At 57.3% G+C, this 24,214-nt stretch overlaps 4 protein-coding genes and 1 long non-coding RNA gene across 8 annotated transcripts in view; 2 read left to right on the top strand and 3 right to left on the bottom strand.

The window, feature by feature from the left end:
- Nucleotides 1–6,831: 6,831 nt before the first annotated feature.
- On the bottom strand, nucleotides 6,832–8,952 carry ERICH4 (glutamate rich 4). Its single transcript, XM_032842009.1, is given in 3 exon segments — nucleotides 6,832–7,525; nucleotides 8,587–8,706; nucleotides 8,708–8,952. Coding segments are annotated over 3 exon segments (411 nt in total). The 5' UTR covers nucleotides 8,762–8,952; the 3' UTR covers nucleotides 6,832–7,288.
- A 1,844-nt stretch (nucleotides 8,953–10,796) lies between these two features.
- On the top strand, nucleotides 10,797–15,724 carry DMAC2 (distal membrane arm assembly complex 2). Of its 2 annotated transcripts, XM_032842007.1 has the most exons (6): nucleotides 10,797–10,838; nucleotides 12,014–12,210; nucleotides 13,719–13,799; nucleotides 14,658–14,794; nucleotides 14,884–15,046; nucleotides 15,488–15,724. In XM_032842007.1, exons 1-6 carry the CDS (start codon nucleotides 10,821–10,823, stop codon nucleotides 15,663–15,665), a joined length of 774 nt encoding a protein of 257 aa, XP_032697898.1. In that variant the 5' UTR covers nucleotides 10,797–10,820; the 3' UTR covers nucleotides 15,666–15,724. The 2 variants fall into 2 exon arrangements, with proteins under 2 accessions (XP_032697898.1, XP_032697899.1); XM_032842008.1 differs by lacking the exon at nucleotides 13,719–13,799.
- A 268-nt stretch (nucleotides 15,725–15,992) lies between these two features.
- On the bottom strand, nucleotides 15,993–20,246 carry LOC116857699. Of its 2 annotated transcripts, none has more exons than XR_004380786.1 (3): nucleotides 20,188–20,246; nucleotides 16,616–17,570; nucleotides 15,993–16,344 (listed from the first exon to the last, which is right to left on the bottom strand). It is a non-coding gene; the product is annotated as an uncharacterized LOC116857699 (long non-coding RNA). The 2 variants fall into 2 exon arrangements; XR_004380787.1 differs by lacking the exon at nucleotides 20,188–20,246 and adding an exon at nucleotides 17,972–18,404.
- Nucleotides 19,246–21,105, top strand: B3GNT8 (UDP-GlcNAc:betaGal beta-1,3-N-acetylglucosaminyltransferase 8). The gene is made up of 2 exons (XM_032842006.1): nucleotides 19,246–19,326; nucleotides 19,709–21,105. Exon 2 carries the CDS (start codon nucleotides 19,741–19,743, stop codon nucleotides 20,932–20,934), a length of 1,194 nt encoding a protein of 397 aa, XP_032697897.1. The 5' UTR covers nucleotides 19,246–19,326; nucleotides 19,709–19,740; the 3' UTR covers nucleotides 20,935–21,105.
- Nucleotides 21,106–21,506: 401 nt separating this feature from the next.
- The window catches only part of BCKDHA (branched chain keto acid dehydrogenase E1 subunit alpha), an 18,839-nt gene continuing 16,131 nt past the window's right edge, over nucleotides 21,507–24,214 (bottom strand). For both annotated transcript variants that reach the window (XM_032842003.1, XM_032842001.1), the window contains 4 exons: nucleotides 23,361–23,567; nucleotides 22,982–23,123; nucleotides 22,580–22,751; nucleotides 21,507–22,014 (listed from right to left, as the gene is read on the bottom strand). In XM_032842003.1, the coding sequence (XP_032697894.1) occupies nucleotides 21,844–22,014; nucleotides 22,580–22,751; nucleotides 22,982–23,123; nucleotides 23,361–23,567 (692 nt within the window). In that variant the 3' untranslated portion in view covers nucleotides 21,507–21,843. The remainder of the gene's footprint in view (nucleotides 22,015–22,579; nucleotides 22,752–22,981; nucleotides 23,124–23,360; nucleotides 23,568–24,214) is intronic.

Genomic DNA, 24,214 nt, shown 5'->3' with positions numbered 1-24,214 from the left:
TCCCACACTGGAGGTGCCAAGAAGCAACTCTTCACCCTGAAAGCCTGGGTCCTGTCCTTCCAGCAGAGACCAGGGTCCAGGGATGAGGGAAGCCCCTTTGCACAGAAGGTGCCTGTGTCTGAACCCAGGAGGGATCACAGTTAGTGACTGTCCTTGTGCACCGTGGGCTCAGGCCAAGAACAGGATGGAGGATCGGGGTAGGGGGTATGGGGGCAGGGGTCTGGGGAAGTGACATGCACAGGCATTAGGTGTCCCCTCAGGGCCCCGCAGAATCAGAGAGATTAGGGAGATAATGATGAGGAGACAGATCTCCCCGTTTCTGGGGGGATTGTTTTCTCGCCCTCGAGGGGGACGGTGCATCAGTTTCTTGTGGCTGCCATAAGAAATTACCATACCCTGGGTAGCTTAATACAAGAAAAAGTTTGTTCTACCACCGTTCTGGCAGCCAGAAATCCAAAATAAAGTATCGGCAGGACCACATTCCCTCCGGAAACTCTGGGAGAGATTCTCTTCCTTTCCTCTTCCAGCATTTGGTGGCGGACAGCATTCCTTGGCTTGTAGCTGAGTCACTCCAAACTCTGCCTCTGTCTTCACGTGGCCTTTTCCTCTGCGTGTCCTTTGTGTGTCTTCTCTTTCGTTTCTTATAAGGACACTTCTTTTTTTTTTTAATTTTATTCATTTATTCGACAGGCAGAGATCACAAGTAGGCAGAGAGGCAGTGAGAGAGAGAGGAGGAAGCAGGCTCCCCACTGAGCAGAGAGCCCGATGCGGGGCTCGATCCCAGGACCCTGGGATCATGACCCGAGCTGAAGGCAGAGGCTTTAACCCACTGAGCCACCCAGGCGCCCCATATAAGGACACTTCTTATCTAATTGAGGACTCACACAGATACTCTGGGATGATTTCATCCCAAGATTCATCGTATCATCAAAGAAACTTTTTCCAAATAAGGTCGCATTCGCGGGTTCTGGGGTTTAGGACATGAACATATCTTTGTGGGGGGCGGGGGTCAGCATTCAATCCACTACAGCCAGCCTGACCCTCTGGTCCAGTCCCATATGGGAGTAGGGGTGATGTTCAGAGCTGCACACATGCGGCTTCCCCTAAACTGCAATGAGTCCCCCTGAGTCTAGGCTTCCCCTGCAGTCTAAAGGGCGGTGGGGGGGGAGTTGGAGAGGTAAGAGGGAGGTCCCAGGAGAAATCTGCCAGACAGACTCAGACATGGACCCCCAAAGACCACCAGCCACCCCACATAAAGTCAAACTTTTAGAAAAAGAAGGACTTTCTAAATATCACATGCAATGTGGGACCCTTGTGTAAATCCTGACCAGAGAAAAATGACGTGAAATATTCCTGGGGTCAAGCAAGAAAAGTGAAAATCATAAACTTTGAGTCATCCAAAGTGGACACTTCTTTTTTTTAAAGATTTTATTTATTTATTTGACAGAGATCACAAGTAGGCAGAGAGACAGGCCGAGAGAGAGGAGGAAGCAGGCTCCCCGCTGAGCAGAGAGCCCGATGCGGGGCTCAATCCCAGGACCCCGGGATCATGACCTGAGCCGAAGGCAGAGGCTTTAACCCGCTAAGCCACCCAGACGCCCCAAAGTGAACACTTTTGTGCTTCAGAGGACTTCGTCACAAAAGTGAAAAAACCCGGCGAACAGGTGAAAAAATTTTGCCAACCACGTATCAGATAAGGGACTCGTATCTACAATACACAAAGAGCATACACAACTCAATTAAAAATTTTTTTCATATTAAAAATCAGCAAAGGAGGGGCACCTGGGTGGCTCAGTGGGTTAAAGCCTCTGCCTTCGGCTCAGGTCATGATCCCGGGGTCCTGGAATCGAGCCCCACATCGGGCTCTGCTCAGCAGGGAGCCTGCTTCCTCCTCTCTCTCGGCCTGTATCTCTGCCTACTTGTTATCTCTGTCTGTCAAATAAATAAATAAAATCTTTTAAAAAATAAGAATAAAACTGTTCATATATTTTAAACATACCCTTTCAGCAAGTCTGGGGCATATCCCTATCGCTCTATTACCAATGACCACAGACTTGTAGGGAAGTTTGAACATGGACAGGGTATTTGATGTTAGGGAATTATGATTCTGTCGGGTGTCACCAGTGGCATGAGGGGGACTCCTCGTCTTCGAAAAGAGGCAGCGGGGAGCATTCAGGACAAGGTGTGTTGACGTCTGTAATTAAGTTGTAAATGTTCCAGAAAAAAACTAATAGATGATAGATGGATAGAGACAGAGAGATGACAAATGAGACCCCAAAATCATGATAGTTTTAGCTCTGTGTGGTTATGTGACTGATTTTCTTTCTGTTTGTATGTTACACATTTTTCAAAATTAAGATAAATATTTTCCCCTCCCTAAACAATGACATCAGGCAAATGTGTGCCTGTATCCTATTGAGAGAGGAAAACAGATTGAATGGGAATTCCCAATTTAAGTAAACTCTGGGAAGGGCGCCTGGGTGGCTCAGTCCATTGAGCATCCCACACTTCATCTCAGCTCAGGTCTCCAGCTCAGGGTCATTAGTTCAAGCCCTACACTGGGCTCCACGCTGGGCCAAAGGAAAAAACTCTGGGGGTATCAGATGCCAAACTCCTCACTCACGAAATGTAAGCTCTCCAAGAGCCAGAGTACTTGAGGCCCTGACTGCTGAGATCCACCCCCAGCCTGGCGGTGGCCCCTTCCCCAGGCAGTTGCCCCGGCCTCTCCGAGGGCAGCCGGCAGACAGGGCAGGCCTGGCACAGGGCGCTGGAGCCCAGGGGCAGGCCGGCTCCGGGCTGCAGTGCGTGCTCCAGAGACCCACGGTCAGGTGCAGCCTCTCTCCATCAGCCCTCACCCCTGCTGATTTCATTGCCCTGAGCTGTCGGTGTGGGCGCCCGGGTGGCCCAGTGTGCAAGGATCTGCATATCCACTAGAGCTGTTGTGTTTTACGACAGAATGTCTCCTGAAGTCAGTGTGATTTCCCTCCTTGAGGGTGAAGTGAAAACATCTGTGCATTTGAAAACTGTTGGAGTTGGGGCCACTGGGGCTGGCGTCCCTCCAGGTCTCTAGGAAGTCCTGTGCCTTAGCTCACGCTGCTTCTCATATCCTGGGGACAGAGGCCAGCTACAAGGCCACCTGAGGCCGTCCTGCTGTGGATGCCAACTCAGGAGGGAGGCAAATTGGAAATGTGGCTTTGGAGGATGGAGCCAGATAAGGGAAGAGGTTGGAAGATTTGAAAAGATGTCCAAGATGGACAGCGCGTGCAAGATGACAGCTCAGCTACCGACAGGCAGGTCATCTCAGTAAAATCTGTACCGAAAAAGCAAAGAGGCGAGAAGGACTTTGATTGAAGGCCAATGCAACAGGTGAGGACGACCGAACTCAGCCCTCCTAAAGCACAGCTGGAGAGATTTTAAATTAGGGAGAGGAACTTAGAGGCCGTCTGCTGGCTGATCAGCCTCACTTGAAAGAGCAGTGGAAAGTTCTCATAAAATCCTGGCAGAAGGTAGTTTTACGTCTCCGCCTGAAAGGCGACCCTCGGAAGTTAGGCTCCTGCTTTCCTTCAGAGCCTGGGAGGTAAGGGTGCTGTCTGCGGGAGGATTACATTTTGGAGGGATGGACTCCAGAGCCATTTCCTGGATCCTAAGACTGACATGAGGCTTTTTAAAAATTTTTTTAAAGATTTTATTTATTTGAGAGAGAGAGAGAGAGCATGGGGGAGGGGCTGAGGGAGAGGGAGAAACAGACTCCCTGCTGAGCAGGGGGCTCGACTCGGGGGCTCAACTTGGGGCTCCATCCCAGAACCCCAGGATCATGACCTGGGCTGAGGGCAGTTGCTTAACGGAGGGAGCCACCCAGGAGCCCCTTTTCAGGAGGCATAGATAACATCTCAAAAGGGACAGAGAAAGAAAACTGCAATTAGAAATGGTAATTCCGGGGACTGGTGGGTGCTGGGTGGCCTCTAGCATGTAACCTCTTGAAACTGTTTTCTGCACAGCAGGAGGGAAACTCAGCTCCGTCTCTGGTCAAGACCCGGTTTGCTTTGCTTCCCCACGGTCTCCCTGGTCTCCCCACAGTAGAAGACCCGCACGACAGGCAAGAAAAAGCCAGTGGCCTGAGCCTCTCAGAACACTGTGCTTGCTGGCATTTTCCGTGGAGACACAGTTTCTCTCTATAGACACTTTCCTTTGCTCAAAGCTTACCCCCAAGGCAGACTGTTCTTTTGTTTGTTTGTTTGTTTGTTTGAAGATTTATCTATTTGAGAGAGAGAGGAGGGTGGGGGTGCAGGTGCACAGGGAGAAGGAAAGAGAACTTCCAGCAGACTCCCCAATACCCACCGAGCGTGGAGCCCATCCTCGTGGGGCTTGATCCCACGACCCTGAGATCATGACCTGAGCCGAAATCAAGAGTTGGATACTTACCCAACTGAGCCCTTCCGGGAGCCCCTGCACCCTGGGAAAACTGTTCTTGATCCTAAAGCATGGCTGGTCTCACTGGCTTGGGCCTGATTATTTACGCAGGTATGGAAGGGCTGCGTACCCCCCACATAGATTGCCCTGAAGCAGGTTTTCTTAGGGACTCCAACAGCCTCTTCCCTTTAAAAAGCCTCTCCCCTCAAATTTCGTCTGCATCTCTATAACTCTTTTCTCCTGGTCCCTGAAATACCCATCCAGTTGACCTTAGCTCCTTAAAGGATGGGGCCATATCTGATCCAATGGGCGTCAGTCTCTACTGGGACATTGGAATCAGAGCCCTGATGATCTCACCGATGTTTCCAGTTATGTCCTATTAACGAAGGAGAGTCTCACTGACCCCGCCATGCCGCTCGCAGAGTGAGCGTTCTCTCCCTAGTGCCCCCCCAAGTCTCCCCTCAGTGTCCCACCTCCCATCTCTTTCTGCCCAAGAGCAACCCAGACCCTGTAGCAACGAAGCCACCCCCTCAGCCCTCATGGCGCCCACAGCCTGGACATAGCTGCAGAGAGAGCCTGGAGTGCACCCGGCTTCTTTCTAGAGTGCCTCACGAGGGAGAGCCACGCTCTGCAGTGTCTTTCTCCTTCCCTGGATGCTGGGGTCTGACTTCCAACACCCTCCCGCACCCCCACAGCAGATCTCCCAGGGGCTGCAAACCTGGCCAAAGTTGGCAGAGGAAGGCCAGTTTGGGATGGAGCCTGAACCCCGTAATTCCCCTGCACCCCTCCCCTAGTATTAGAGGACTCCCCTGGGCAGAAAGCAGCAGGTTGTTTGTTGTTGTTGTTATTGTTGTGTTTTTTTAAGATTTCATTTATTTGACAGAGATCACAAGTAGGCAGAGAGGAAGGCAGAGCGAGAGGAGGAAGCAGGCTCCCTGCTGAGCTTGATCCTATGACCCTGGGACCATGACCTGAGCTGAAGGCATAGGCTTAACCCACTGAACCACCCAGGCACCCCTAAGGAGGAAATGCTCACAGATAGGGACTCAGCACCTCTTCCACCAACATCTCCTATCTCTGGGAACACCCTCACTCCCAACTAGAAAGTGTTTTTTGTGTGGGGGGTTTTTTTGTTTGGTTGGTTGGTTTTTTTGATGGACCTTGAGAGCTTGTTTGGAGGTTCCAGAGGGAGAACACAGCTACTCCTGTATACCCTTGACTGTAGAACAGTCCTCCTCTTTTGGGGAAGGTCATCCTCTTGGACCTAGTGCAAAGCTTCGGGAAGGAGGCACACAGAGTGGTAAGGGAGGAAGGGGACACCTGTGTAGCCAGCCAGCTCAGCCGAATCAACCCTGTTGATCAATGGGGTGACAGATGTCGCAGCCAGATCACCTCCACATCCTTTTTTTTTTTTTTTTTTTTTTTTTAACTAAAAGGTGTTTTGGGTGCCTTGGTGGCTCAGTCCTTAAGCCTCTGCCTTCAGCTCAGGTTGTGATCTCAGGGTCCTGGGATCAAGCTCTGCATCAGGCTCCCTGCTCGGTGGGGAGTCTGCTTCTCCCTCTCTCACCCTCCCTGCTTGTGTTCCTTCCCTCTCTGTATCTCTCTCTGTCAAATAAGTAAATAAATTTTTAAATAAGAAAGTTTTGATGACGAATGGCAAACATGTAAGCGTGTGTTTGTCTTCCCTGGGAGTAATGATTCTACGAATATCCAATTGTCTGCCCTGAAGAGATGTTTCCCCTCAGGCTAGCGCCCTCTGCCTGTTGACATCGGCCTCTTTTCTGCAAACGTAGACCCCGAGAATGGTTGCAGGTGCAGCGGGCTTCTTCTCAGCCGCCATCCTCAGATACAACACATTTGCAACACATCTGGGAACAGCCGGGAACCCCCAACACCCCTCTGCTCACACCCACATTCCATTTTCAAATAGGACTGCTAGAAAATTTAAAATTACGTACAGATCTCCTGCTGTATTTCTGCACAGCACTATTTGAGAGGTTTGAAAATGGAAAAAGGGGCGCCTGGCCAGCTCAGTTGGTTAAGTGTCTGACTCTTGATTTTGGCTCTGATCATGGTCTCAGGGTCCTGGGATTGAGCCCCACGTGAGACTCCCTGCTCAGCAGGGGGTCTGCTTGTCCCTCTCCCTCTGCATCCCACCCCAGCCCCCCTTGCTCTCCTTCACTCACTCCAGCTCGCGAGTGCGTGCTCTTTCTCTCTCTAAGAAAGGGGACGGGGGAGTTGTTTAATGGGTCCAGTTTCGGGTTATAAGATGAAGAGTTCCAGAGATGGACGGTGGTGATGGTTGTGCACAGTGTGGATGGGTCTAATACCACTGAACTGTACACTTATAAATGGCGAAAATGGTAAATTTTATTATATATATTTTACCATGTTAAAAATTTTTCAGATACTCAGGTGAAATTCATTTTAGTAATATTTTTATTTATCCCATTATGCAGGAAATACTGGCATTCCAACAAAAGTTTTAGATTATCAAACTATTCTATATTCTTTTTATCACACTAAGCCTTTGGAATGTGCTCTGTGGTTCCACCCAAGGCACAGGCCACCATGCTGGGTGGCCTTGGTCCCCTATAGGTGACCCTCTCTGCAAAGACCCACAGGTCCCCTGCAACTCACTTGCAGTTCCTTGGCAAGTACACCTGTAGACGGCCCACACGGGCTGCGGAGCCCCAGAGCTCACCAGCCAGCCCCTCCATCCGGATGGGGACAGAGGGCTTCCCAGGGTGCATCTGCTCAGGTTGATTCCTGAGCCCCCTGGCAGGTCAGGTAGATCTAACTGCAAATGCTCTGTCCTTTGCATAAATTTGCATCTCATTCATGTGTCACTCAGAAGCTGTGGCAGGGTGGTAGGACCTCAGATGGTCATCTCGAAGTCAGGGGCGGGGTGGTACAGGGCTGAGCCGAAGGCCCCCAGGTGTCCCTCCTCCTGCTTCCCCTCAGGCTCTTCCTCCTCCTCCTCTTCTTCCTCCTCTTCCTCGATGAGGCTCTCCTCCTCCAGGAAGGTGAACAGTTCCTCCCGCAGCGCCCCCATCTCCAGCCCCAGACTGCACAGCCGGCCCAGCAGCTGGAGGTCCACTTGGCGGAGGTGCTCCTGCCCGTGAGAAGGTGGAGTCATGGGCATCCCACCCCGCAGGGGGCGGGGGTGGTGCATAGCGTCAGGGTGCCCCCCCACTCCCAACGCGCTCAAGTTCTGGCCAAGATTCTTTGCTTGACCAAACTTCAGCTAAGCTCCTAAACCTTCTCCTGGGCCCATCTGTGCGCTTCCTTGTAAAATCCCATTTTACCAACAATCTTCCACCCTCCATGTCTGATCACCCCTGATATCTAATCTGTTTCCTCACCCCCCTCCACCCTCCACCCCGGCCCCATCTCTGACCAGGCCCCACCTCATGTCTCTGGCCTGCCTCCAGCAAGAGCCCTGAGCGTCTGTTAAGCCAGATGCCCTGCTTAGTGATTTCCCATCTGCTGACCCCTGCCCTCTCCTTCCATAGAAATCCTCACTTGCCCCTGCTGTGCTCAGAGCTGAGCCCATTTCTCTGTGCCAGCCCCTGACCCCGCTGCAGTGGCCCTTACACCTACAGTGTCACTAGCTAGGTGCCATAAGTAAGCTTCTCTTTAACAATCCGGGCCCGCAGCACAGCGGGGTCCTCACCAGGCCCAGACCTTGACTGCCTCCAGCTTCTCCCAGATGGTCTCTATCTCTGCCTGTCTCTCCCTGACTTTGTCTCTCCGTTTCTAGTCCCTCACTGGCTCTGCATCTCTGTGCCTCTCTTACGGTGTCTCTCTCTCTGCCCTGCCTTGTCTGTCTCTGCTTCTGTCTTTCCATATCCCTTTCTGGCACTATTTCTCTGCCCCTGCCTTTGACTGTCTCTCTCTGTCTCAACCGCTTTCTTTTTTTTTTTTTCTTTTTTTGGTCTCAACCTCTTTCTATCTCTGTCTCCCCCCTGTGAGTATCTGTCCCTGTCTCTCTACTCCTTGCGCTTACTCTTGGATCTATGTCTCTGTCTCTCTCTGCTTCTCTTTTCTTGTCTCTGAATTTATGTCCTTCAGTCTCTGGCCCTTTGCAATTCTATTGTTCCCATTCACGCACCTGTTCTCTCCCCCCCCCCCCACCTGAGCCCCCTTTCTTGCCCCTCTGAACCCCTTACTCACCAGCTCCTCCCAGATCCACAGCACACACTCCCTGGCACCTGCAGTGTCTGCCCCTGGGGACAGGAAGGTCTGGCCAGCTCTCCCCACCGGGGCGACCTCCCTCAGGGCCCGGGGAGGGGGGGCCCAGCCCCGGGGGCACCAGTCCCGCCTGCCTCAGTTGCCCCCACAGCTCCATAGTCTCTGAGCAGTGGCAGCCAGGAGCAGAAAATGGCAAGATCCAGAATGACCCAGTCCCTGAGGAGCCTGTGAGGGAAGTGGGGAGCAAAGGGCGTGAGGGGGTACATGGGTCAGCATTTCAAAGTCCGTTCTCTGGTGAGAACTGACAGCCTCATGAGGATTTTCTTCCTTCTGAAGTCTAACTTCAACTGTGCTCGCAAGAGTCTAGCCACGGCCCGTCCCTTGACCCGTTCTTAGGCCTAACGCCTTGCGGGGACCGGGTGTCTGTGGATGCCTGGCCTCACCTGTCCAGCCCTCTCCTGGGTCCCCCCACCCCCTCCTCAGCCTCCGTTCTTCCTTCCTCTGCACTCTAGCTGGCCCCAGCTTAAAGTTTGTTTTTTTAATTCATTTGAGAAAAAGAGCACAAGCAGGGGGAGCAGGAGAGGGAGAACCAGACTCCCTGCTGAGCTGGGAGCCCGATGTGGGGCTTGACGTGGGGCTTGACCCTAGGACTTGGGAGATCATGACCTGAGCTGAAGGCAGACACTTAACCATCTGAGCCACTCAGGCGCACCACAGCTGGCCCAACTTAGACCTTGTCTTCTGCACTTGGGCCACTCAACAGCTTCCTGATTAGTGCGCTCGAGGAGCCACGATCCTCAGCTGTGGTACCTCAGGGTCCAGCTACTGGTGGCGCACAGTTGAGCAGCCATTTCTGCTGAGCCCTGACCTGCCCACAGATACCATCACTGTCAGCACAGGCCCTGCCACAGAAAAGACTGGGGCATCGGCCTCCCTCCACATCCAAAAGCCACTACCGCCACAGGCCTTGGCTTATTGCCCCTTCCCTGTATCACTCTTGCACATACCATCACGTCTCCTACTGACTGACACCCTGCCTCCATCTAACAGGAACTTTGCCATGGCCCTGGGCCCATCCTGATAGCCCACAGCTATCTCCCCAGCTCCTGATTCTTCACTTGATCACCTCTTCCTTTTCCCATATAGAGTAGCAAATTTGTAAGTTCCAAGGATCAGGGCATGAATTTTGTGTGTGTGTGTGTGTTGGGAGTGGAGGTGGTCCACTATTCAATCCACCACACCTGCCTTTCAAACCTATCACTTTCCTAGTCTCCCTAGTCTCCCTGTCTCCCTAAGTGGCATCCCCAACCTTTTAGTTTGTGGAGTTATTGGCTCAACCTTCAAAATAGACTCAACTGGAGCACTTCTCCCCAGTTCCTATTACCCCGTCTCTGCTCCTGTCTCCATTCATCTCTTGCCTGGACTGCTGCAGTAGCCTCTTTGCTGGTCCCCACTTCCACCCTTGCTTCCTAAGGTCTGTTCTCCACCTGGCAGAAATGATTTTTTTTTTTTTTAAGATATTACTGAATTGGGCACCTGGGTGGCTCAGTTGGTTGGGCAGTGGCCTTTGGCTCAGGTCATGATCCTGGAGTCCCGGGATTCAGTCCCGCATCTGGCTCCCTGCTCGGTGGGTAGTCTTTTTCTCGCTCTGACCTATCCCCTCTCATGCTCTCTCTCTCTCTCTCAAATAAATAATCTTTTAAAGAAAAGAGTTTATTTAATTGACAGAGAGAGAGACACGGGGAGCACAAGCAGGGGGAGAGGGAGAGGGAGAAACAGGCTCCCAACCAAGCAGAGAGCCCGATGCTGGGCTCAAACCCAGGACACTGGGATCATAACCGGAGGCAAAGGCAGACGCTTAACTGAGCCACCCAGGCGCCCCAAAATGATCTTTAAAAAAAACATAAATCAGAGGCGCCTGGGTGGCTCATTTTGTTAATCCCCTGACTCTTCAGGTCATAGTCTCAGGGTCGTGAGTATAGTGGGAGGGAGGGTACTCTAACAGGAAGGGCTGACCGCTCTCTCCCAGGGAAAGGCTTTAGAGTCTCACTGGGAATGGTGCTCGGAGCAATCGCTCAACTAGTAAACAGTGCAGGTACCTTTAAGAGGAGAATTGGAAAACGGACGGGGCGTGGCCATAGGGAAAGAACTCTCCAAGTGAACTGGGTGGGTGGACTAAAAAAACCGGCCCCTTCCGGTTATATAATCCTAGCAAGATGGTGGCACCCAGGGCGGTAAGTGACCGGAGCTCCTAGAGCCCCAAAATTAAAGTCCGCTCTGCTTCCTCCACCTTCAGAGCTTCTGTCAAGACCCAGGGAGCAAGGGGCAAAAGGGAGCAGGAGGCCTCCCCCGTGAGCTCATGCTGGAAACACAGACATACAACCTTGGCGGGCGGAGAACGATTGGGGGAGGTCGCAGACAGCCAGGGCGCTTTAGAGCGGACGCGGGGCGGGGAGTTGGCAGAGAGAAACCAATGGGGAAGCAGAGTGCGGGTTCCGAAGATGGCGCACCCAGCCAATCAGAGGGAGGGACCCAATTGGGGGCGCTGGGAATGGGGGGGGCGGGGCGTGAAACAGAACCTGCGGCGGGGAGAAGGTTTTGGGTGAGTTTGGTGAAGCTGGAGTTTGAGGTCCAACGGTAGGAGACAAAAGGATACAGGTGAGAGGAGCTCATGGGAAAATTACTCATTTTTAATGGAAAACCAAAGGGAAGTTGGAGGCGGGGGACAGGAACCAAAAGATGAATATGAGAGTTCCAAGGTAAAGACCTAAGGGAAATTAAGGGCAGAATTTGCGATATTCGTGGAGAGAATTTAGGAGGAAAGACCTAAAGTTAAGGAATAGATTTAGGGGAAGTTAGGGTGAGAACTTGGGCAATTTTGAGGGGAAAGTAAGGATGTGAGCAAATTACTGAGAAAAACTGGTTGAAGCAGAAAAAGAAATTGGAGCAGGCTAAGAGAAGACAAGGGAGATTGAAGGAAGCATTTGGGGGCTTTAACGGGTAAATTAAGGCTGATTTGGAGATAAATTAAGATATTTGGGGGTTAAGACATGAGTCATTCAGGAAGACTCCAGGGAAACTTGGATAAAATTAAGGGGGTACCTTGTGGGAAATTAGGAGGTCAGGTAATAGAGGTCTTAAAAATAAGGGTTTGGGAAAAGATCAGGGGAGAATTGGGAAGACCAAGAATGTTTGGCCAAAGCAAAGAGAATTTAGGGTTCATTAAGGGAAGGAACTTGGGGAAATTTGGGGGATCTCAAAAGCAGAATTTGGAAATCCAGAAAGAATTTTGTCAGCCAGGAAGAAGCAGTGGGGAGGAGGGGAGGTTCATGAACCAGGAACAGGGGGATCTGGCTCTGACCCTCACAGCAGGCTCCAGGCTCAGCCTCTCCTTTCCTGTTCTCCCCAGCCCCTGCACCTGATGGCGCCAGTATGGAACCGGGGTACCAGGGGCATCCGTGGCCTAAGTAAGGCAGTGGCCCCGCAGGGCAGTCAGAGGAAGGAGAGGTCCCTGCTCCAGTTCCTGGCTGACCACTTCTATGACGTGCAGGCTCTCAGGGAGTACCTGCTCCGAAAGCAGGTATTGAAGGTGCACCAGAAAAATCGGTGAGAACTCTTAGTGGGCAAGACCCTGCTGCTGGGGCCTTACCAGGCAGAGCTCAGATCCTGCGCCTGCGGCCTCTATACCAGGCTTGCGGAGTTGCATCCTCTCCAGCCACACCCTTCCCAGGGGCTCCAGCTCATATAAGTAACCCGCTGTCCACTACCTTAGAGGGCACGCTGGTACCTCAAACCTAACATGGCTAATGGCAAAGCCTTGATTTCCTCCTGAGAAAGTCTGCTCACCCCCAAGTCTTTCCCATCCCAGGAAACAGCATTACTGTCCCCAGTTACTCAAGCCAAATTCTAAGGAGCCTTTCCTGATCTTCTTTTCTGTCTTCCACATCCAGTCCCCTAACACCAGACCATCCCACATGTGCCCAGTTGTTACCTCCTGTCTGTAGCCTGGTCTGAGCCCCTTCATTTTATGGTTGGTTGAGCGCAGTAATCTGGTCACCTTTTGCCCCAGTCTTACGGTCTATAAATCATCTAAAGGACTCTTAAAACAGGGTGCCTGGGTGGCTCGGTCAGTTAAGTGTCTGCCTCCAGCTCAGGTCAGAATCCCAGGATCCTGGGATTGAGTCCCATGTCCAGCTGCGTGCTAAGTGGGGAGCCTGCTTCTCCCTCTCCCTCTGCCTGACACTCCCCTTACTTGTACTCTCTCTCCATCAAATGAATACATAAAATCTAAAAAAAAAACAAAACAAAACAAAAAAACACTAAAATAGAAAAACACCACTTTGCTTAAAACCTCAAATGGTTTCCCATTGCAGCCATTTGGTTGCTAGAAAAAAAGCCAGACTCCAAAGCCTAAAAGCTGAGCTTTGAGATGCCTACCAGGGATTCCCCTTACCCCCACCAGCATGGCATCCTCAGTGCTGTTTGTCCTGCCATTCTAAGTTGAGCCTCTGAGTGTGTCCACCAGTTCTTCCCTTGGCCTGGCAGGCTCCTGCCGTGAGCTTTGAATTTCTTCCCACCAAAGCTCTGCTCAGGTGTCACCTCCTGCAAGAAGCTACTATTTTTTTTAATGTTTTATTTATTCGACAGAAAAAGCACAAGTAGGCAGAGGGGCAGGCAGAGGCAGAAGCTCGATCCCAGAGTCATGACCTGAGCCGAAGGCAGGTGCTTGACTGAGCCACCCAGGCACCCCAAGAAGGTATTTCTTAATACCCAAACTGAAGTAGCCTTCTCCATCCCCACCCCTGCCCCAAGCCACTCCCGAGTCAGTCCCTCTGTTACTTACAGCACGGAGCTGCTGCTGCGGTTTGCTCTTAACTTCCGGTTGGGCCACCTGGTTCCTTCCGTAACTTTAACCGCACAGAGCGTGGACTGCTGTCTGCCTTGGTGCCGGCCCTTAACGGACACTCAGTAAATATACGCAGCCTGTCGGTCAGTCGGTCGGTCTGTCTGGCTCACTCCTCTTGCCTTGAACTCTGACCCTCGTGGTGGGGCAGGGGCATGACAGCATGACACCGGGGTGCAGTGCTCAACCTCAGCCACTGTTCTCTCCACAGGCCCTTCACCCACATCAAGGAGCACTTCGGTCCCCAGGCCGCGGGTGCCTATTTCATCCTGAAGCAGGGCGGCGCAGTCAGGTATGAGGGCTAAAGCGTCAGTATGGGGTGGGGGATTCTGTGGAGCACTGAGCCAGAGGCCCTTGGGACTTCTCATGAACCCTGGGCTCTGTCCCTGCTGGCTCCCCTCGGACCTTGTTCCTGAGCTCCTGCTCTGTCACTTGTAAAACCTTGTATGAACCTGCAAGGTTTGCTGGAAAGACTCAGAGACTTACTGCCATGAAGTGTGTGGCACGGGCCCGATACAGCCGAGTTCAGTGAACATCGCTGAACTTTCCTTCCTTTCTCCTCCTTCCCTCCCTCCTCCTCTGTTTTTTCCTCCCCTTTCTCCTCTTCTCTGGAAAATGTAGCTCATGCATCTACCTACCCCTCGCTTGGCTCCAGTTAAAATGTTCCCCTGGTCTGAGCACCTTCCTCCGGCACGTTCCTCAGAAACGGTGCACACATCCGAGTGGGTCTCAACTTTTGGCAGTCAGTGAAGATTCTGGCATTCTCGCCCTTTTCTCTGATGTTAACCGAGTTTTTCTGACCCACAATAAAAATGGCCAAACGGGGGTGGCTGGGTGGCTCAGTCCATTGAGCGTTCAACTCTTAACCTCAGGGTTGTGAATTCAGGCCACGCGTCAGGCTCCATACTAGACGCGGTGCCTACTTAGAAAAAGTGGGGGAGTGGGAGGCCAAACATGCATCTCTCATCTCTCATGGGAATGTCCGGGGCCCAGGGAGACCCGACACGGAAGGCCTTTAGTGCAGGGCCTGCTGTGCAGCGAGCGCACCAGACGCTGTGTGACCAGGTCCTCACACGGGGCTGGAAGCGTCCTCCGGAAGCTGGAGGCCTGTGGAGGCGGGGTGCCCTGGTCACTGCCCGTCTCCTTCCAGGTTTCAGGGCAAGGAGTGGATCCAGCCAAACGCACGTGGCCGCTTCTCTCTCGACTTCCTGACGTTCCCAGCGGTGCCTGTAGAGGCAGTCAATGCCAGCGGCAGTGCCATCAACTACCATGGCCTGGACAACCTCCGTAAGTGGGCCAGAGACGGGCGGGCTGGTGCGTTTGCCCTTCCGTGCAGGGCTCCAGAAAGGAGCTCAGTGGCCTCCCCTGCCTTGCAGTGGCCCTGAAGGAGCTCCAGTCCCTGTGGCTGCGGCACTGTCCCCACGTGGATGACTGGTGTCTCAGCCGCCTCCACCCGCTGGCCAACTCGTTGCAGGAGCTCTCGCTGGCCGGTTGTCCCCGAATCTCTGAACGGGGCCTCGCCTGCCTCCACCACCTCCAGTGAGACCTCAGCTCAGGCTGGGCCCCAAGCTTGCGGGGTAGCGGGAGGCACCTGACACAGACACGGGAGAGCAGGGAGTGGGCGGTCCCCGTAGCCCTGCCTCCACAACCAGCCTGGAGCGTGTGTGGAGACCACACACGCGAGCCATCGCGGTGAATCTGGGGCGTGGCGGGGGAAGCACTCCTGGTTTTTCTTTTTAATGAAAACTCGATGACGTTGACACTGTTGTGAACAGGGGGAGCCAACGTGTGGTCTGTAATTCCCACGGGGGAGGTCTGTACTTGGCCAGCTCTCTCTAACATCTGGGTAGCTAAGGACTGATTTTAAAGAGCTCAGGCTCTAGGGCTGAAGCCAGGGCTGGTGCACCCCCCTCCATGCCCTTCCCCCTGCAGAGGCCCACCCTCCTCACAGAGGTCTCACCCCTTGCTGCCTCCTCTCAGGAACCTCCGCAGGCTGGACATCTCCGACCTCCCCGCCGTGTCCAACCCGGGCCTCACGCAGATCCTGGTGGAAGAGATGTTGCCCAACTGCGAGGTTCTGGGGGCTGACTGGACCCAGAGCCTCGGGTTGGGGCCGGAGGAGCAGTCTCGGGACACAGCCAGCCCCGTCCCTGCCTAGCCCTTGGCCTGCTTCCCGTCGAGCTGGGCATCAGCGGGGCCCCGTGGAGGGGTTGACAGTTCTCGGTCCTGTGGCTTCCATTGGGATCACTCCACACGGAGGTGGGGCGCGGGGTGGGGGGACTGGCCCTGCCAGCAGGTCAGGGGAGAGCGTGCGGCTGGCGTACTTACTCCCCATCTCGGGGACTCTGGCTCACTCGTTCCACAGGCTTCACTTTGGGTTCCAGCAGCCTCCCAGGCCCAGGGGAGATGAGCAGCCCCGGGGGAGCCACACTGTACGCCTCCCCCGGCCCCGTGACTTCCCCACACCTCCTCTCTTGATCCCCCCCACACCCGGTTCCTTCCATGTCGGGAAACCCTGCTCTTGACTTGTCCCGAGCGTCTTCTCAGCATAGCCTTGTTTAAAGACATTGCTGCTCCCTGCCGGGATCCCCTCTGACACAGGGGCACCACCGGCCCGGTTCCCTGTGGGACACCACTCAGCTCTCCACCAGCTCGCCATCCCTGGACTCACTCGCTGACGCCCGGCGTGCCCCACGGCCCCCGGTGTTCCCGCTTATCCACTCACTGACTCCGCTCCAAATCCAGCTTTCCTGTTTGCTCCGTGAAAACAGACCATGGGCCTTTGAAACCGTTTTTCTCGGCCGAGTGACGTGCTGAAGTTTGTCGGTAGAGGGCGCCTGAGAGAGGACAGGAGAAAAGCCTTTGCTTCCATGTGGGAGTTCTGCATGCTCCGGGCTGAGCCCTCAGGCCTCCCCAGCAGGTGGTTCCTGAGGTGCCACCCCCAGCAGTCTCAGAGAGCCCCCCCCCCCCGCCACTGAGGCACCTCCCTGCGAAGGGCTCTCCCTGCAACCCAGAACAGGGACCTCCAGGAAATGCCGAGACACCTTATCTGTGAGTCCCTGATTTCAGTTTGCTGTTCAACGTCAACAAATTGACATTAAACTTGACCTGTTCGAGTCACTGTGCGGTTTTTCTCTCCTGACGGGATCCACACGGATCCAGCACTGGCCTCCGGAGTGTTCCAGGAGACAGACTCACAAAGACAGGATTGGGGTCGGTCCAGCTCTGGCCAGGGGTTGGCCGTTGGCCAGGATGCCCGCTAAGGCACGTGCCTGGGAGCCCCGCAGCCGCTGCACCTGACCACTGTGCCAGTAACGCCAGTTCTAAAGATAGGTGCTGGAAGCTTCCGCGGAGTGCCCTTGAGCACCCACAGACAAGGACAGGGTCAGGGCTGTTGGCTCAGCTCGGGCTGCCTTCTTCGAGGGGGAGAGCTTCTGTGCTGCCCCCAAGATCCTTGAAGCGCTGAAAACGAGGCATTTAAGTTTGCAGGTTGCTGAGTGGTAGTGGTTGAATCCACAGTCTTGATAAGTTTCTCACGTGCAGGTGAGGGTGCCGCCTGGTACAGAGGGACCCTGAAATTTGGGATGGGGTACCCTGGTTGGACCTTGTGGAAACATGATCTTGGACCCCCTAGTCACTCGAGTGTCTGTGCCCAGTGACTGAGGAGAGCAGGAGCCCGCCTGTGCTGGGACGGCTGTGCTCCCCTCCCCTGGGCCGATGCCCTTCCTCAGACTCACCACAAGCACCCCTGCTCTCACCAGACCCCCGGAGGCCTGGGGCTTCCATCTCTGCAGGCTCCAGGGCACAGCCGCCCATGAGGACCCAGGGGATAGCCTCTACACCAGAGCAATGGCAAGATTTGCAAACCCCGGGAGTGGTGGGGAAGCTCCAGTCTAAGGGATTTAGACCAGTGAGGGCCGAGTTCACGGTCCAGGGCACTTTCGTGAGGGAACGAGGGAGCTAGCCAGTGCGGCTGGACGGCTCTAGTGGCTTTTTCAGGTTGCTGACTAGAACGTGGACTCAGGTGTGGCTTCCGGTTCCTAAGACAAGGAGCTGAGCCGCCCTGGCAGAATCCAGAGGGGGCACCCAGAGCTCAGCGAGGTCAGTGCTGGACCGAGTGGCTCCCAAGGGAGCTATACTTCCACCCCCAACTGTTCCACAAGAAGGCACCTCTCGGGTCCTTCGCGATGATGGGCTGTCCCTGTTCCAGTTGCCCAGTGTTTTCGCCTCCTGATTGGACCCAGGCTGATGCCCGTAGCAACCCAACCCGCACGGAGATTTCCAACCACCCCCAGGAGGAGCAGTGTTGGCACCCCTGGGAGAAGTGAGAGGAGCGGGGGGGAGCTCCAGGGTGGAAGCGGGAGGGGGAGGCTGGGAGACCCCTCCTGGGTGCTGAGGGTCCCACCCCGGGCCCCTAGCTGGCCCTGCCCCCTCACTTCTGGTGCATTAACACCCGACACGCACTCTGCACGCTCTTCTTCCAGCTGCTCCCACGGGCTCCATCACTCAGACTCGGGTTGGAAGTCAGCTCTGGACAGATAAATCAGCCACTGCTGACAGACAAGGTGCCAAGGATGAGATGGTCCAGACAGTCCTTCCAACCCAGGATGGAGCGAAGGGGGTCAGGCCTGGCTCAGTGGGGCCCCTGGTTGCACCCCAAGGTTCCAAGAGGTCAGGGATAAGGAGGCCCCGCCTGCCCACCTCCCCAAACAGCTGATGCCACCCCAGCAGGAGGGGCCCCGGGGGCAGGGATGCAAACACAGGCGGACACGGACACCCTCTCCTGTCCCAGAGGCCCAGATGGGCTGGGGTTGGGGGAGGCCTGGGAAGGGATGGATCCCCACCCCCACAAGGCAAACACCAGGCACCAAAGGGGGCAGAGGAGGTGGGGGGGTCAGCTCAGCTTGAGCCCCCCCCCCAACCCATGCCCTCCCCACCTCCACTAGCCTCCAGCTTGGCACCGCCCCCCCCAACTTCCGTCTTGTCCCCTCCCGCTCTACCCTGGCTCTGGCTCCGCAGACGCCCTTCCCAGTCCCACCCCATAGGTCTCCCATCTGCCTCTAACTTCTCTCTCCTCCTGCATGGGGCATGGGGCACGGGCATTGCCCCAACTCCACACCACTCCTCTCCCTCTCTTCCTGCAGCCATCTCCTCCTCCTCTGTCCCTCCTCTCCCTTCCCCTGCCTGCCCCAGAGGTCTCCCACAACCCTCCTTCCCCCCCCCCCCCCCCTCCGTCTCTCCCCTCCCCCCGCCCCCCCCCCCCCCCCCCCCCCCCCCCGCCCCCCCCGCCCCAGCCCACCCCCCCCGCCCCCCCCCCCGCCCGCCCCCCCCCCCCCCCCCCCCCCAACCTCCCTACCCAGCTCTGCCACTTTGGGACTCTGCCTGTCCCTGGGCCACCCCGCCATACTGCCCACCCAGGACTCGAGCCTGGCCCCTCAGCCTCACCCTCCCTCAGACTCTCCCAGGCCCCTGGCTCTCCCTGCCACGCCTCGCTGGGTCCCGTCTGTCTCTGGCCACCCCTGCACCTTTCCGCTGTCTCACCAAAAAACCAGCCCCAACACGCCAGAGCCCCATCCCTCAGGTCTGCCTCCTGGCCTCCTCTCCCATCCACTCCCGTCCCTTCTCCCTCGGCCCCGCCCCAGCCCCTCCCGGCCCCTGGGGCCCTGGCGGCCTCCCTCCCCGCCCCTCCCCGCCCCTCCGGACTGGCTGGGCAGGGCTCCGACTACAGCACCGCCACTCGGCTGGGGTAGAAGGGAGGGAGCGAGGGAGGGCCTGACCGGAGCCCCAGGACGCCGCGCGGGCGGGAGCTGGACCCAGAGGTAAAGAGGAGGGAGCAGGTCCCTGGCCCCCTTTCCCTGGGGTGAGGATTGTTGGGAGGAGGGAGGCTGGGCTCTAGAAGGTGAAAGGACGGACCCTACGATTCTGACTCCCGGTGAGGGGATGAAGGGGGGCTGGAATGGCCAAGGCCCCGGTCCCTGGGGTGGGGCTGCGGAATAGGTCCGTGGAATGGGCTGGGCCGGGCAGAAAGAGCAGCGAGTCAGAAGAACTGAACAGCGTTCCGAGTTCCAGGAATAGGGAAGAGCTGGGTCCTGGGCAGGGAGCCGGTTTAAGGGCTGGGGCTGAGAGAAGCGGTTACAGGGGCCGGCAGGGACTGCTGGCGCCCATCCCTGCACCCCAAAGGCCTCTGTGGCTCCTTTGCAGCTCCTGTGGCCACCCCTTCCCTGGGCTGGGTCATGCGCTGCCCCAAGTGCCTTCTCTGCCTGTCAGCGCTGCTCACGCTCCTGGGCCTCAAGGTGTACATCGAGTGGACATCCGAGTCTCGGCTCAGCAAAGCCTACCAGGGACCCCAAGACACCCCACCAGGACCCACACCCGCCAGCCCAGAGCCCACCCTGCCAGCTAACCTCTCTGCCCGTCTGGGCCACACCGGCCCGCTGCCCTTGGCTTACTGGAACCAGCAGCAGTGGCGGCTGGGGTCCCTGCCCGGTGGGGACAGTGCAGAGGCAGGGGGCTGCCAGGCTTGGGGGTCCGCTGCGGCCGCTGAAATCCCAGACTTCAAGTCCTACCCTAAGGGCCTCCGCCGCTTCCTGCTGTCGGCGGCCTGCCGGAGCTTCCCGCCCTGGCAGCCTGGGAGTGGCAGTGGCCAAGTGGCCGGCTGCTCAGGCACCGATGTCCCCTACCTGCTGCTGGCTGTGAAGTCGGAACCGGGGCGCTTTGCTGAACGGCAGGCCGTGAGGGAGACGTGGGGCAGCCCGGCTCCAGGAGTCCGGCTGCTCTTCTTGCTGGGGTCTCCGGAGGGTGAGGGGGGTCCTGACCTGAGCTCGCTGGTGGCCTGGGAGAGCCGCCGCTACAGTGACCTGCTGCTCTGGGACTTCCTCGACGTCCCCTTCAATCGGACACTCAAAGACTTGCTGCTGCTGGCCTGGCTAGGCGAGCACTGCCCGGGCGTGAGCTTCGTGCTGCAGGCTCCAGATGACGCCTTCGTGTGCACACCAGCCCTCCTGGAGCACCTGCGGGGCCTGCCGCCCAGCTGGGCCCGAGGCCTCTACCTGGGCGAGGTCTTCACCCAGGCCAAGCCCATCCGGAAGCCTAGAGGGCCCTTCTATGTGCCCCAGTCCTTCTTTAAAGGTCACTACCCAGCCTACGCAAGTGGGGGTGGCTATGTCATCGCCGGGCGCCTGGCCCCCTGGCTGCTGCAGGCAGCGGCCCGTGTGGCCCCCTTCCCCTTCGACGACGTCTACACTGGCCTGTGCTTCCGTGCCCTGGGCCTGGCCCCCAGGGATCACAAAGGCTTCCGCACAGCCTGGCCAGCAGACCAAAGAGCCGACCCCTGCACCTTCCGGGACTTGCTGCTGGTGCAGCCCCTCAGCCCCCAGAACAGCATTCGGCTCTGGAAGCAGCTGCAGGACCCCCAGTTCCACTGCTGAGCTGTGGAGGAGTTGGGGAGAGGGAGGAGGGCAGACCTGGACATCACCTCTCCCAGGCCTCCGTGGGAGGGAGAAACCCTAGAATTGTGACTGCCTGAGCCCCCTCCTTGGTCCTCCCAGGCGAGGCGGCTGGGCAGCAGGAGGGGACAGACTATTTTTATCTACTTCTTGTTTTTGAAAAATGTGCACCCCACCCCCCACTCTGAGACCCAGAGTCATCTTTGTGCCCGTGGGGCCCCAGAGGAGTTGACAGAGTGAACGCAGCTGCGCCCTGGCCTTCACAGTGGACACACTCCCCCCACTTACTGGGCAGGGCCAGCTCTGGTGACCTCCTCCTGGTCACTTTGCTGAACAGCAGCCTTGTCCCACCTAAGGGAGAACAGGAGACTGACTTGGAAGGACACCCCCCCACCATCCTCCAGCTTGCTAGAGTTTCCCAGGGAAGTACATGTCTCAACGGCCTGGACTTCTTTATGGGGGGGGGCGGTTTGTGAAACAAGGGGTGATCCCAAACCAGCCAGGCCAGGCTCTCCTCCCACCTCCCAAAGTCCAGGAAACAGACCAGCGGGGGGTACGAGCCAAGAGAGTTTATTGGCCACCTGCTGACCCCTTCTCACTGAGGGAGTGACTTCACAGGCTGACCTACCACGCCCACCCCGAGGGGCTTCTAGTCCTGGAGGCGCCCCGGCCCAGCCCCCTGGGAGAAGGCACTGTAACAGGCGAGGAGGGGTTGACCAAGCCCCACCAGGTAACAGCCTGGAGGAGTGGGGATGGGGGCTGGAGCCCTGGCCCCAGTAGTGTGGAGGGAGCAGACTGCGGGAGAAGGGTGGTGCCCCGCTGCTCCCTGGGCCCCTCAGAGTGGGGCTGCCCCTCGGGGTGGTTGAGGTGGGGGTCGGGGATGAGCAGGCCTCACTTCTCAAAGTGGTCCAGAGGGTAGTGCTCCCCGTAGGTCTGGAGGTGCCGGGCCAGGGCCTCCTGCTGCTTGCGGAGCTGGGCGGGCATCTCCTGGTACACGTCGGAGAAGAGCAGGCTGGGGCTGGGCTTTGGCTTCCGCTCCGCCTGCTCGAAGGCCTCCATCACCTGGGGGAGGGGGGGACAGTAGGCACGCAGCTGGCCCCCAACCCCGCACCTGTGGGACCCCGGCTGGGGTTCCCATCTGGGCACAGAAGAGAGAATGGGCAGGGGTGAGAGGATCCACATCGTCAGCACCCCCAGCCAGGCCCCTCGTGGTCTGGCACTGCACTAAATGCAGGGATCGGTGGGGCGGGACCAGGCAGCAGCCGTTCAGACGTGAGGAAACCAAGGCCAGAGGGAGGGTCCGGGCCAGGGCAGCTCTTCCCACCAGGCGCACTGCCCCAGCTCCAGGCTGAGGAGAGTGGGACACTCACTGCACACGGACTAGGGCACCTACCCCTCGCACAGCCCCCGACGAGGATCCCAGCATGTCCCTGCCGAGGACACAGCTAGGACCCCGCAAAGGCGCGTGCCCAGGCAGCCTGGCACCAGGGGCTGCAGCGAGACCCTGCTAGGCTATGCCCAGGTCTCCGAGCTCCGTGTGCCCCCAGTCCTTCCAGGCTTTTCCACCACACACTGCGCCGGACCACGCCCCCTGGGGCATGGCCTTCCAGCAGAGAGAGGCCCCCACCTTCTTGCGGGACTGCTTCCTCCAGGCCTTCTCCTGCTCATCGTCCCACCAGCCCCGGCTCTGCAGGTAGTGGCGCAGCCGGGAGATGGGGTGGTCCTGCTTATCCCAGTAGTTGACCTCGTCTACAGAGCGGTAGGCCGAGCTGTCATCACTAGTGCTGTGGTGCCCGATCCTGCAGGCGGAGGGGGCCCACGGTCAGGCAGGAGCCCCCTGCGGTGGGTTAGGAGGGAGGGCAAGGACTAGGGGAGAAGGGGTGGCAATGGAATAGAGGCCACGAAGGGGATCCAATGTGAGTATCCAATAAAAGGGACGGGGTCGTATTCTGGGGTCATATTCTGGGGACGGTGACCCATGCAGGGAAGATGGGGTCAAGGCCACAGGGGGAATGGGGGAGGCAAGCACCTGTAGGTCATGGCCTCGATGAGGAAGGGCTGGTTCTCAGCCACAGCCCGCCGCCGGGCCTCCTTGGTGGCGTTGTACACAGCAAACACATCATTGCCATCCACACGGATCGACAGAATGCCGTAGCCCGGGCCTCGGGCAGCTGGGGGGAGAGAAAGGCGGGTCGGGGACAGGGGGGCGGGGGGGGGGGGGGGGGGGGGGCTCAGATGAGGACAATGAGCAGAGAAGGGGGAGGTGGGAGAGGGAGCAGGCAAGGCAGTGTTCCTGCGACCCCCTGCTGCAGACATGGCAGGGAAAGGACTGCGGGGGGGGGGGGGGCGGCGGGCGGGGGGGGGGGGGGCAAGCACGCAGACTGGGGAGCAGCCCACTGGGCCCCTACCAATGCCATCCCCGCGGTACTGCTCTGAGGTGGGCGTGGAGATGGCATAGCCATTGTTCCGGCAGAAGAAGATGATGGGGCACTCGAGGGTAGCGGCAAAGTTGAAGCCAGCGTGTGCGTCCCCCTCGCTAGCGGCCCCTTCCCCGAAGTAGCAGATGACAACCCTGTTGGAGTTGGCCCGCTTGGCCGCATAGGCCGCCCCCACCGCTGCGGGGGGGAGGAGGGGGTGAGCAGGAGCAAAACTGCATGCTCCCCCCACCCGGCTCTGTCCTCTCCCTCCAGCGCCCCCGCCCCGCTCTCACCCCCCACCCCTAGCCGATGGTGACTCCCCTGACTCCAGCTGCTCCCCTCGCCTCTTCCACCCTCAAAACTCTGCCAGAATCTGACCCCGTGTCCCCCGGCCTCCTTCCCGTCGGTCTGCTCACCTGGTCACCTTGCCTGAGCTCCCAGCAGCCTCCTCACTGGCCTTCTGTTCCTCCCACCCCCACCCATTGCCCAGGTACAGCCAGAGGCCAGTTAAAATGGTTAAAATGTGAACCAGGCTGCCATTCCGGCCCGGCACCTCTCTCCCCCGCGGCTCCCACTGCCCTCAGCCTCCCCTGGATCCACAGCCTTCCCCGCCACCGCTGAGCGCCTCCTGGCCTCCCACCCTGGTTCCACGCCTGCCACAGGCTCCCGACCCTCAAGCTGTCTAGCACGCACTTGCCTCAAGACCCCACGTGGCGCCCTCCCCGGCTCCTTCTGAGCTGTAAGAAATGTCACCTGTGACACAACCCCCTACCTTCCTCCATCACTGTAACTCCCTCTCCGTCCCTGCAGGGCTGCTCCCGCCTCATCTGCTCCCCATCCTCCCC

The sequence above is a fragment of the Lontra canadensis genome, unplaced genomic scaffold (genome assembly GCF_010015895.1).
Source record: "Lontra canadensis isolate GAN:19392208 unplaced genomic scaffold, GSC_riverotter_1.0 scaffold125, whole genome shotgun sequence".
Classification (NCBI taxonomy): Eukaryota; Metazoa; Chordata; class Mammalia; order Carnivora; family Mustelidae; genus Lontra; species Lontra canadensis.
This window is presented reverse-complemented; position numbering and strand designations above follow the sequence as displayed.